The 13,676-nt window shown below is 28.0% G+C and overlaps 2 protein-coding genes and 1 long non-coding RNA gene across 5 annotated transcripts; 1 reads left to right on the top strand and 2 right to left on the bottom strand.

Annotated features, from left to right (window-relative positions):
• Positions 1-1,226: 1,226 nt before the first annotated feature.
• On the bottom strand, positions 1,227-5,673 carry LOC112597840 (deformed epidermal autoregulatory factor 1 homolog). The gene is given in 9 exon segments (XM_025344066.1): positions 1,227-1,592; positions 1,653-1,734; positions 1,796-1,929; positions 2,555-2,824; positions 2,894-3,139; positions 3,214-3,378; positions 3,441-3,554; positions 4,472-4,828; positions 4,830-5,673. Coding segments are annotated over 9 exon segments (1,704 nt in total). The 5' UTR covers positions 5,007-5,673; the 3' UTR covers positions 1,227-1,433.
• A 2,690-nt stretch (positions 5,674-8,363) lies between these two features.
• On the top strand, positions 8,364-9,751 carry LOC112597746. The gene is made up of 2 exons (XR_003114855.1): positions 8,364-8,854; positions 9,484-9,751. It is a non-coding gene; the product is annotated as an uncharacterized LOC112597746 (long non-coding RNA).
• A 1,999-nt stretch (positions 9,752-11,750) lies between these two features.
• Positions 11,751-13,047, bottom strand: LOC112597783. 3 transcript variants are annotated; one of them, XM_025343995.1, is made up of 4 exons: positions 13,020-13,047; positions 12,281-12,602; positions 12,143-12,211; positions 11,751-12,026 (listed from the first exon to the last, which is right to left on the bottom strand). In XM_025343995.1, the coding sequence occupies exons 2-4, from the start codon at positions 12,482-12,484 to the stop codon at positions 11,769-11,771; spliced, it is 531 nt and encodes a 176-aa protein (XP_025199780.1). In that variant the 5' UTR covers positions 12,485-12,602; positions 13,020-13,047; the 3' UTR covers positions 11,751-11,768. The 3 variants fall into 3 exon arrangements, with proteins under 3 accessions (XP_025199780.1, XP_025199778.1, XP_025199779.1); XM_025343993.1 differs by lacking the exon at positions 13,020-13,047 and adding an exon at positions 12,757-13,013; XM_025343994.1 differs by lacking the exon at positions 13,020-13,047 and having other exon boundaries at positions 12,281-12,750.
• Positions 13,048-13,676: the final 629 nt, after the last annotated feature.

The following is a 13,676-nucleotide window of genomic DNA, read 5'->3' on the forward strand; positions in this document are numbered from 1 at the left end:
AAAAATCAAAATTATGCAAAAAAATGTATTAAATATATAAAATTTAATTTTTAAAAATTCCAAAAAAATTTTAACTTTATTAATTACATTATATGACAGTCTTATATATTATATTATCATAGTTTAGTATTTAATATATTTTTTTTATAATACATAATTATTATACTAATAAAATTGGTTAGATAAAACAATAATGATATCGTTATGAGTTAATCAGATCATTGTCATTGCATTTAAAGTTGGATAGTTAATTTTAGCTAATTGACACAAATCTCAAAAAATAAATATAAGTATCGTTGACTATAAAAACCGACTATAAAATTGCAATACAATTCAATTATTCAATTTTTTAATATGCCTAGTTAAATTACCTATTTATTTATTTAATATTGATTTAGTTCAATTGTATCTAATATATAATAAGGTATAATTATTACTAAAAAAAACATTTACCAACAAGAAATGATTATTAATCAGGAAATAAAGGATTTGGTTTGATTCATACCTGACATTCATAAACGTCAAAGATGTGAGTGTAGTTTGGGACTTAGGCAATAATACTATTCTTTTAATTAAAATCATTTTATTTTTATTAATTGTATGGAATATTGATGTATACTTTTGTTCACATTTATTTATATCATCAAAGAAACTATTGTTCTCCAAAATTAGCTTGTAAATTATAATAAAATAGAAATTTAAAATGTAACTGTGAAATTTTATAATATTTAATTTATTTTATTTAGGTACCTACAAAATTTAAATTTTTAAATTTAATTTAGAGGGTGTTTATTTATCTTGAAAACTATGACAAAAATTAGATTGGTATTGTTGATCTTTTGAATGATTACGTTCTGTAAGAAATATTTTTTATTAATAAGACCGAGTTTTACCAAAAAAAAAAAAAATAGTATGAGAGAATTTCATGCATACATAGAAAGTTTTAGCTGTAAAACAACCATAGGTATCCTCTTAACCTTAAAATAGTTACTTGCATCTAAGTTTCCTAAAAATTAATGGTTAACTGTTTTTTTTCTTTTTATTCCTTAACAATACTTTCTTTATTTTGAGTATTAAAATTATGAAAAAAAATATTAATATAGGTTCATAATTTCAAATTAAAGCATATTATATTCAAGATTTATATTATCAGTCATTAATTACAAAATAATGTTTGTGTAATAATCATTCTGCTTCATTTTATATTTACATAAATTTTAAAATAAAAAATATGAATAGGTACATTTGTAATTTAAACATAAAACAATTTTGTTAATAAACTTAAACATTCACTTATCTTTAACAAACATTTCACTCTAAAATGAAGGTTAAAATTACTAAACTATACTATATTACTCATTATAAAAAAAAAAAATATATATTAGGAATTATAAAAACAGATTAGAAATAACTTGAAAAATCTAAAATATATTTTATTCTTGAGTTTGTACAATGAGCATAATGCTCCCCTGTGAATTGTCACACTCCACTTGATGATTGTTCCAATCTTTACTTTGACAAAATGTAGAACAATATGGTGTACGTCGACACAATGAACACTCAGCAAATGCATCTCTATTGCAATTGGCACACTGCGGAAAAACAAAAAATTGTATAGCAAAGAATATTATATAATCAAATATGCATACTACCTTTTTAACATCTGGTATATCATCAGTACTAGGTTGTAATCCTGCTGCCACACTTGAAATTGTTTCCACATCAAAATCATTCCTATCAGAAATAAATTAACACTAATTTATAAAATTAACAGGACAAACTATAATTATATTACCTATTTTCAATAGAATTTTCTTTGGCTCTCTTAAGTTCCGCTAACAACTCCTGTTTTTCTGTACTCCATTTGTACTTGGCAACACGCATAGAGTTACGAAAATGATGAACCATTTTTATCATTCTTGAAGACATCTTAATTTAAAATGAATTATTAATATTAATAATAATTATAAATTAGTACATAATTTATTTGAAAAATTTTAATGTTTCATAAATGTAATAAAAGCACTAAAATAATATATACACACATTTATCAAAACATAATTCTCATAAGGTAAATAATTCAAAATAATATTTTAATAGATATTTGACAAAAGTTATATCTTAATTAGATAATTTAATGTATAGAAGAAAAAGAGAAATTGATGATAATAAAATGGGAGAAAAATTTTCATTTTTTTTTTTTTTTACATTCAAATATTTTTTAGAGATGGTTATTTTAAATTGTTTACTACTAAATAAATTCAGTAAATTATATATATATATAATAACACAATAACTGACATTTTTATAGCTCCATAAATTTATAAACCTATATGTTTTGTACTCAACATTTTAAAGAAATACAAGTTGTTTATAATAAAAAATAATAGAAATTTTAAAATTCCCAATTAATAAATTATTAGATTCACAAGCAAATAATGATTGTTATTAATATTAGTAATTTGATATTTTTACTTAACAAGAATATTTATTTGAATAGTAGTCTGTTCCTTTAATCATGAATTGATTAAAGAAAAACTAAATATAAACTTACATTTTCTAACTTTTTAAACATATCTTCAATTGAATCATTTGATTGTACAATTTCAGCTTGAGAAATATCGCCTGTCTGTAGAAGTATGGGTTCTTCATCTTTAATATCTATATCACCATTGTCTAATGATATACCTACACTGCTATCACAACTATCTTCATCATTACTAATAGCAGTACCGTCTTCAATCTTTTTCTTTTTCGAATGACTAGAAGAATGTTTTTTTGTACGTATTCTTTTGTATGGTGTGAATAGTCGTACAGGGCCAGTCTAAAACCACAAATTAACATCATAACATTTTTTTTAAATGACAATAATTAATAATAATATTGGATTTACAGCAGATTCATCATCACAACAAGCTGCACATGTACAACTCATAGCGTGTGGTAGTAAGACTCCATCATATATCAATGTTTGCAAACTTCGACCACCAAATCGTATACTTCTTTTCCAGTCTTTACTAGAAGCTCTGCCACAAAGGGCTTCAAACTCACTAGGTGTGTACCATTGGTTTCCAAACTTAATACACTTGCCTCGGCAACCAGAACCAAATTTTTTCTTATGCAGTTCAGCATTAGTGGTCTACAGACATGATGAAAAGTTAGGACAATTACACTAGTATTCATGTACATAAATATATTAAAATATATAATTACTTTGCACCGAACTGGTAATACTGGCAACCTGGCAGCTTCAGTATATGAATAACAAGGTGCTGTATTTGGAGATGATACTCCTTGATCAGTCTCTTCTTCATGAACATTATTAGTGGTCGAGTTATCTGGTCTAAGTACAATATGAGCAGTTTTGAAAGTGCCATCCTAAATAGATACAATTATATTGATAAATTGTTAGTAGTGAATACCAAGCAATTTTTATTTACTTCAGCTCGAACTACTGTTCGCCAGGTATCACCATCAACTTGAGTGCGTGTATCACAATTTAAACAACTGTTATCTACACACAAGAGAGGTTTGAAATCATTTGATTCCGAAAGCTGTAATCAAAAATACAACTGTAATAACTTAAGTCATGGTTAATAAAATTTTACTACCTACTACAATCATTTATAGTTCAGCAAAGATAAAAAAATTATTAACAAACTTATACTTATACAGTACACGAATATTTTAATAAAAAATTTTCTAAATTAAGATTGATTCCTAACTACCTAATTTTAATAAATTTATCATAAAAAAGTAATTTTGTAGTAGGTAATTAATACTTTTATACAAAACATGTTTATTTTATTAATTGGTAATAAAGGTAGATTCTAAAATATTCTGTTCCATAATAGTATTGATAGCTACATTAGTACTCAATAGTACATAATACTAAAAACTTAGGTAGATAAAACTTATGTATGTTAAATACTTTGAATGCAATCGAAAACCTGTACAATGATCAGTGTTAGCAAATTTTATAGTTATACATTTTGGTACAAGCCAAAATAGTATCATGAATGATAATTGATATGCAATTATATAAGTCTGAAGACCTAGTCTTATTTTAAGTAGTGAATCCTGGATGGCTATTAGATAAGAAATAGATAAGTGCTTGAGGTAAGTTCTATTGACTTAAGCTTAAATGTTTTAGTAAAAACTATTTAATTGATTAAATTAATTTAAAAATAACAATGTAACATAATATATTAAAATGGGGTCTTTTGTACCAATAAAACGGCGGCAGGTTGGTAAGTCAAATAATTATTTGTTGTATTGTACAAAATAATTTCACGTCGTCACTGAATACCCAAAAACATTTTGCAATAAATTATAACCGAGCGGGAATAACATCGTACAACGACCATGTCATGTCCTAACACTCCTAACGAAGTAAAAACTATAGGAAATCCAAAACGTTGTCGACGGGACGTCAAAGAGTCCGTCATCACCGACGGTATCGTTCACCTACCTGCAACGAGTCAGCAGTAATAACATTGAACGTGCCAGCGGCCGACACGTTAATGAGCTGCCCGACGGGTATGGAGGACACTTGCACTTGAGACGAGGCGACGTGTTCGGCTGCGGCCGTGGCGTACGTAGCGGCGGATACGGAGACGTCCGACGACGACGACGACGACGGCGGCGGTCCGTTGCGGTTTTCTTTCACCGCGTCGGCGGTGGTGACGACTACGACGTCGGTGGCCCTCGTACCAGTCTCGGCCATGTCCGTCTGTTCGGCGACATTTTCCGAATGACGCTGCCGGCCACCACCGCCACCGCGTTCGTCCGCCGTCGTAACCACCACCGCTTGCAGTCGTTGTTGTTGTTTGTTGTTGTTGTTGATGGTGGTGGTGGTGATGTTGTTGATGTCGACGATGCTGTTGTTGATGTCGCTGTTGCTGCTGCTGTTGGTGCTGCTGCTGCTGCTGCTGCTGCTGCTGCTGCTGGAGCTGCTGCTGATGTTGTTGGTCGTCTGCGTAACCACTGCCGTCAATCACAGACATGTCAATATTATAATTAATATTTTCTCGAGATTCTTAAATCTAGTTTCTCTCAATTTGGAAAAACAAAGCGAATCGCTTAAAATTTTATGATTTACTGCCAATCTGATCGTTCGTGTCGTGAAATTTTTACCACACGTACTACAGGGCTTCCGGTTCGATCGCAGTGCGCGCAAAACCGGACGCCGAGTACTATGCAAGACAACCGCAACGATGACGATTCCGCTCGACGCCCAGTGTTCTCGTTATCGATGTGACCGCGTATCCGCCGCACTATCTACATACTCATGGTATACCGATTACGATTCTTGAGCGCAAAGATACGACCTAGACTTTTGGGCAGAACGCTATAAATTATGTGATTGAGATAGCGCTGGATGTTTTTTTTCAATTTTAGTTTATTGTTAAAAAATGAAAAAAAATGGCGTTTTGTTATTATTTTATATTTTCTTAATTTCCGATTGATAAGGGAATCGAGATGAATGTATTGATAATTGATACGAATACCCGAGAATGCGGGACCAACAATTACACAAATGGTTATGGTTCGGACCATGAGTTAATTAAGCTATGATACCAACAGTGATGCATAAAAACTTACAAGATATATTTTGAATAACCTAATAAAATTTAATTATGGCCTATAAATCAACTATTTTCATTTTAAAATATTCTGCGAATTAATCAAGTTTGACACCAGGTTATCACTATAAGGATTGATTATTATGCTAGAGAAATAAAATAAAAACTATAAAAATTCTATACTTATATCTTATATCATAATATAGTATTTATAATTTTGGACATTTCTGTAACTCATTAAGGTTTAAGCACTAGTTATTTTGTAACTTTAAATCACAGAATAAATATTATAATAAAATATCTAACCATACCCTTAACCTATATTAAAATGCATTAAACGTTTAACATTTATACTTATGATTTAAAAATTTAATACAAGGTTTAAGATTTACAAACTATCAAATAAAAGTTTTAAAATGCCGAGTTAAAATATATTATTGCGCTGAGAATCAAAATTCAATAATAAACATTGAACTTTTTTATCGTAGTTTTTTTAAACCTTTTTTTCCTCCTAAATCTCATTACACATTTTAGATTCTGACTGGAATAATGAATATTATATATGTATATTGGTTATATTATAATAACAATTAAGTGTGATTTTTTTGTGTGTTTATGTATATATAATATATATAAATGAAAAAATGCTTTTGTATACACCTTTGAAATTAGTTTTGGAATAGAAAAATAAATTTAGTTTATACTCGACGAAAAATCTGATCAGGCAAACTTTTTCCTAAACAAAATGAAATACCTCAACCCCTAAAATTCAATACAAAAAACCAATTCCATCTCATCAGTTAACCAAATACAGTGAATAAAATATTAACCTAGTCTAATCACACCAAGCAAAAACTTGAACAATTTAAATCTAACATAAAGTCTTAATAACAAATTACTGCAATACAAAACAATCATCAAGCCAGTATGTCATACAATATCAAAATTTAAGGCCCAACTAACCCCAAAGACATTCTTTCTATTCATAAGCCTTTTAGTAAATTACTCCAAGACTTATTAGTTATCACCTGTACGGCAGTACTCCAAGGTATAAATACAAATTCAGCCTTCCAAAACGACTTAAATCAGTTTGATTAAAGTCACTAAAAAAATTTCCACTCAAAATAAATTAACCATATAAACTTTTTCATTAAAACGTGTTCTCTATAACATTGCAATAAACTCCCCATCAACTAAAAATAAATTATAAAAAAATAGTCTAGAGACCTCATAAAATAAGAAAAATATATTTTATAAGCAGTATGTGTTTTCCGAGGTTCTGTTAAAAAATGGTATACTTTTTGTTTTTATTGTGTAAGCAAATGGAATATATTTAAATTAAAAAAAAAAAATATTCTCAAAGAGGTCAAAACCAAAAATCCGTAGGTAATATTTAATAAAAAATGATTGATTTTGGTTTTTTTGATGTAACTCAATAATGAATACGAAAAACTGTAGGCGTTCAGATAGTCGAAATTTATCACCGAATGTTTATATGTGAACATTTCCTACACATATATTACATAATATAGTGTAATTATTTATTATTATTAAAAACATAAACTTTTTTTGAATTATTTATAAATATTTTTTATATATTATAATTTAATTTTTTTATACCTATGTAAATGTTTATAAAAAAATTTTCCTAGGTAAAAATATTTGAAAATTGAATATGAGGTACAAGTTGTACATTCACCAATAAAAAAGAATAAAAAAATACATATAGTTACATAACCTACAATGCTGTAGGTGTTAAAATTAAAATTTTTATGAAATTCGTTAAAATTAGGAAAACTTTGCAACCTATAATATTTATTTACTTTTTAAAAGTGATGTATTTATTTAATTAAAGTCTTTTTGACCAATTTCTTCATAAACTTCTAGTAGAATTTCCAAGAATGGTTAGTGAGGTCGTAAGGATATTGGAGAAATAAAAAGATTTTTATGATTTATAAGTTTGTCGTGGAGAATTTAAATATAAATATTTAAGTTTGAATTTGGACAAAATTAGATATTTAAACAATAACTAACAATTTTATTTTATTTTATTTGTTGTAATTTAAAATTTTTAGTTATGGATACTCGAAACTTTTAACGTACCTATATTAATATATTTTATACGCAATGCAATTTTTTTTATTCTTATCAAATACATTACTTTAATAGCAATAGCAATATAAATAAATTATGAAATATACTTTGTTATATTGTCTACGTTCAGAAACATTTTCTTATACAATGATTCACCATCCAATATAACACATAAACATTGCAATTACTTTCTTCTCAATAATAAGTTTAATTACTGCCGTCAAAAATAAATAAAAAAAAATAATTTTTTAAATTAACACACCACTTTTCCTGTATAATTTTGACATTTAAATATATTAAACATTTTAAAATAAATAAACACAGAAAATATTCGTCAAATTTATAAAATTGTATAGCATAATATCTAATGTCTATGAGCTAAATTATTATTTATAAATTATAAATTTATAACTATACTAATCATTAATTAGTATTTAGTAATTAATATTAACTAAACTAAAATATAATGGGCTAACATTGTACAAATTTGAATTTACTACTTTTGCTGGATTTTATAATGAAAACAAAATAGAATACAGTGCCAGTAACCTAATTTACCTACACAGTTACCTTACTTGGTATTCGAATTTTATTGTTTAATACTACGCATGCGTACTAATTTGAATGCTCCTGGCGCTCCTGCGAACTACGAGTCTACGTGGTCAAACGTCGTGTACAACGACTACAACGCCATTTTATTTGTGACAGTTGATCTACGTAGTCGTATATCGCTGTCACGCCTAGCGGCCTAGCCGCCTAGGTGCCACAATGGTGGCTTACCACGGACTAGGGTAGACTTCTATCTTTGTCCGTGGTAACCTATCTAATTTTTCATGAAGTATCATACCATAGACCGCTATCCATAAGAAAAAGATGTAGATCAGAGAACAATTATTTCAAACAAGCACACTGGTCGTCAGAGCGCCGCCATGACAGATCCGTTGTCCACGTGGATTTTTACTTATCGATCACGTCGAACGGACCGATCACCCGCTATGAATACTGCCGCATCGTGTGTCACGTTTGACTGTGCGTAACATAAAATGGATCATGGACGTTGTTGTCACAGCGGTGTTCCCGCGGTTTGTGGAAGTACGCGATTCTACGGACGTTTTTATGAAGTGATATCTGCGCAAAAGAAGTGATGATCACTCTACGAGTACAATGCGTCATAGGTGAGATAAATTGACACAATTCATCAATCTCATATTTAATTTATATTAAACATACAAGCGTTAACTAACAATTGCCCAAACTTACAAATTATTATTTTCATAGACCTATGAAAGTATAAATCAACTTGGTTTATAGGTCTGTTTACTATTTAATTGGAGTAATCTTTATTTAGTGGTGCCATGTGCACTTCACTCATATCTTATATAACGTGGTGTTCGTGTAGAGTAACATGTTAACTTATTTGTGTTATGTGTAGTCTACGAAATAAGTTATACAATTTAATAATTAACATTTATATTTGTCACGCGTATAGGAAACTTGTAAGTCGGCCATTTTGTATTTTTTCTTAAGTTTACAAACCATGAATTAATTATGATATACCTACACTAATACCGATGTCTCGTTGATGAGATTTTGTCGAAACCTTCGACATATGATATTTGAATCATAATTTAGTAATTTACATAACCTTAAATTTATATTGGTTGGGTGGGGCGAACTTATACAACGTATTCATCACTCGCCCATACCACCAAATAGTGTCAGCACTGATTTTTATCAGTATTGCCTTCACATCCCACATTAACAGTGTTCATTTTTAATTTTTTATATATGATTATGTGCTTAGGTACTATGATGTATTCAGCCTACATGTCTTTTCCTCATTGTGGATACACGTTTAAAGAATGAAAGCAGTTCGGAGTACTTCCATAAGACGCGGGAACAGTGTTGGATGAGGACATCTATTATTTATTTTACTTCAGTTACTCATCGATCAAACATAGCCATTCGAAGCAGCAATATCCATAGTGGGAGACCGGACCAATTGACTGGTCCTAAGAGTATGCAAATATTAATGATAATCTTAACATTATATAAATAATATATTTTTTTAATTTGTTTTGAAATACTTTTCTTCAATAAAAAAACAGTTGAAAAAGTTTTGTATGTGATGTGTGTATCATTTTTTATATAATGATTAGTGTTCAAGGTACTTATTAAGTAGTACAATGATTTTATTGAATAGATTTCAAGGACTTGGTTATTCAAAGATGATATTTATCTATTAGATTAGATTTTTCTGTTTGTCTTAATTTAAATGTATGCAAGTCAAATATTGTATTTTAAAGTATTTGATGAAAGTTATTTGAAACCTAATTAAGGTAGACATGTGCATCTTCAATTGTCATTTAAAGAAATGTTATGAATTTGATGAATTATTTAAATAGCCTTTCTGTTAAAACTTAAAAAAAAATATTGAAAGTTGTGATCATGAAATAGGTTTAAAAAAATAAATCAATACTAAAAATCTTCATGAACTATTGACTCATAATTATGCACTTGGTAATTATTATATATAACCATGAACAATAAATTTATAACAGTAGTCTGAACCTTTTTTTTTACGAGACTAATTGAATTGTTGATTCTCTTCATTGTACGACATATTATAGACCATAAATTAAAAAAACATATTCTAAGACACGTAATACTGTATGTATTATTAAAATATGTTACTATTATGATGTGGCATTTAAAATTTTGGTCCAACTTCCAAGAATATTCAGTTGAGATGATAAGTTTTACTAAAATTAGGCTTAACTATCAATTTGTAGATTAATAACCCACTAAACATGAGAAAATATCTCCATTATCCTGTAGACTAGTATTCAAATTTTAAATTACATAAATTAGTATTATGTTTCACAGTGGATATATTTGATTGTAATTTTCTTACCTAATACCAAATATGTTAACACTTATAAATTACCAAATGTCAATTAAATTTTGGTAATCATGTACTTTTGAATTAAAACAAATAAGTATTCATTTCCTTATGTTTCTATTTGTTTGGTATTTCCATACAAATAAATTATAAAATAACTTAAATTCAAATAATTGATTGATAGCATTAAAAACAATTGTCATTGAATAAAATAATTAGTTTTTCAGTACACCTGGTAAATTTATTTCTATATTGCTTTGCTTAGGAATATATAATTTGCTTTTTGTAGTTAATATATCTAATGTTCTAATTGAGTTAATTGTGATGTTAATTTTTTTACAAATTTAATTTTGGTCAATTAAAATCAAAAACATGAATAACCAAATATCTGTGATCACAAAAAATTGAATTTCATTCAGTCTACACAAAATAAAGTTGAAAAATTCTGCATAATATTATCAACCTTTATTTTTAAAACACAGCAAATAACTTAATACTCTTTACTCTGGTTTTTTAATAATAAATTACAATTTATAAATACAATGAACTGGAAACTATTGAAAAATTATAATCCACGGATTAAGATGGAGTGGTATAATGACAATTTTTCAATAAATAGTTTTCATGCTATTATTTTTTTTTTCAAATCTTAATAGTTACCACTTAACAAGTGCTAAGATGAAATCGACAGGTTATACATAAGTGATTTTTAATAACTTAATTAATCATTCAAATTTTGATTTAGATAAAGCAATATTTTCAAAACAATTGTCTGTTAATTATTCTGAATTTAGAATAAAAAAGTATGGTTTTTAATAAAAAAAAAAAAATGTTTTCACAGTCTGAGGCTCTTGACTCTTGTTAAATGATATAAAAATCTGAATAATTGAAAATATAATTCTTAAGCACACTTAAAAGTTCAAAAAATTAGAATTTAAAAAACATGAAAAAATAGAAGTTAGAATGTTTGGCAATTGCTGTGGAATGTAATAAAAACCGACAATGAAAAGAGGTTAAAGACATCTCCTTTGGAGCATTATTTTTAGAACATGCCTATTCAGTTATTGTTATATTCCTAATATTTAGAAATAATTTTAAAAATACTAAATATTTATGCCATTTAATGTTTTCTGAGATTATATTATATAATATAAAGAATAAATATAAGAATTTTTAGTAAATAAGTATTATATACAATAAATATTATAAACCATAATTCTTTTTGGTGGATTTATATCATTTAATGATGATACTATTCCTCCAGATGCGCTTCTACTTAATTTTTTGTGTTTTGAATAATCACTTTCAGATTTATTATCATCATCCAAATGACATTGAGCAGTGAAAACATTTGATACTTCAGGGGATTTAGAAACCAATGAAATGCCTTCTTTTGATGCAGTATCTATATTATCATGACCCTTTGATTCCTCAACCACTTGATCCTATTCAACATATTTTATTAAGAATATTTAAGTAATTTAAAGTTTTAGCCATGAACTATATAAGATATAGTAAAATGGTTGACTACTCAACTACTATAAAATAATTAAAAAATTACCTTGGATATAGATGATGCCGAACGTATGGGTACAGCACCTTTTTGAAGAGATGGCCTTTTCAAATCAATCTAAAAATTGAATATTTTTATTAATTATCCACATAAGAACCAACACTAGATTGAGTGTTTAGTATTTACTGTGTATTTGCTAAATCCTTGACCAGATACCCAAGTGTCAATAATGTCTTCCTCTCTAAAATGCCGGCGGCATACTTTGGAATTTGGTTTAAAGCTAACACCTAAAACTCTTTCCCACTCAAGCTTCAGTGTTTCATTCTTGGGCACTCCAAATGCACTAACTTTTAGAGCATTAGACGGACACAGAGGCACACAACAAGGCATTTTAATTTTTTTTTTTTTTTTGGCGACAGATATTAAATAATTTACACTCACGAGGTACCAACTGCTTGTGTACTGACCATCAATATTATTTCCATAGAAGAGAAGTTATTGTTCTGTGCTATAACAAATAATTTAGGTATCATAGGATTGAATAAATGTGTTGTATATTTAAGTTGGGAGAACAAAAACTGAACACAGCTTGTGAATTGTAACTTTGCAAATAGATAATTCTAAATTGAAAAACTATAGTTCTATACTTCTATAAATAGTACCATAGCAAATAGCAATAATTATTGACAGGTTCTGGAAATTTGACAATACTTTAGAAATACAGAGAACAGACTACAATCTACTGAAGTAAAACTAGTAACCAGTAGGTACTAGGTAGTAAATAATAACAATAGTTGTTAAACATTTAAACAACTAATGAAATCATATCAACTAACTAGCAATTATATTTAGGTTATTGATACATAAGACGGTAAGACACTAGTTACTAAATAAAAACAATATATTAGACTTCAACAATTCATACTTCATATTCTAATTTTTAATCACAGATTGTTGTTTTGTATAACAAGTAACAACTGACATGTTTTATTATCTATGTATTTGTTTTTAATCTCATACTGTGCTAGCGACATATTTTGGTATGTGGTATGCACTTATGCAGGGTTCTCAAACATGTCCAAATAGCATTATATTAGTAATTAACTGACAGATAGCGCATTACTCTGACAATATTCACCAACCATGAAAAATATTTAAAAGCACTTCCCGTAGAGCAGTGCACTGTGCAGCGTTTGAAGCGTTTCCCAAATAGTGGGTCGCAAACTCGCAACCTACTATCGGACCATGAAAATATAATACCGAGTCGCAGAATTAATAAAATTTTGTTATTTATCACTTTTTTTAGATAATTTGAACTTTTTAGTAAAAAATATTTACAAAGTATTTACAACATAAATAATAAATAATAATTATTAAAATTGTCAATTAAACTTCATAAAAAACCCATCTACAAATCTATAAAGTATCTATAACATTTAATGAAGAACGGCCATTTATACATTTTTGGTTATCTGCTCGTCAAAAGTACCTAGTTTTAGAAGAACAAGCGATAAAATGTCTCATGTCTTGTCACGACCTATATTCGTAAGTGTGAAACAGCATTTTCAACACTCAAGTCCTT

Source organism: Melanaphis sacchari, unplaced genomic scaffold, assembly GCF_002803265.2.
Source record: "Melanaphis sacchari strain LSU unplaced genomic scaffold, SCAv2.0 Contig43_pilon_pilon, whole genome shotgun sequence".
Classification (NCBI taxonomy): domain Eukaryota; kingdom Metazoa; phylum Arthropoda; class Insecta; order Hemiptera; family Aphididae; genus Melanaphis; species Melanaphis sacchari.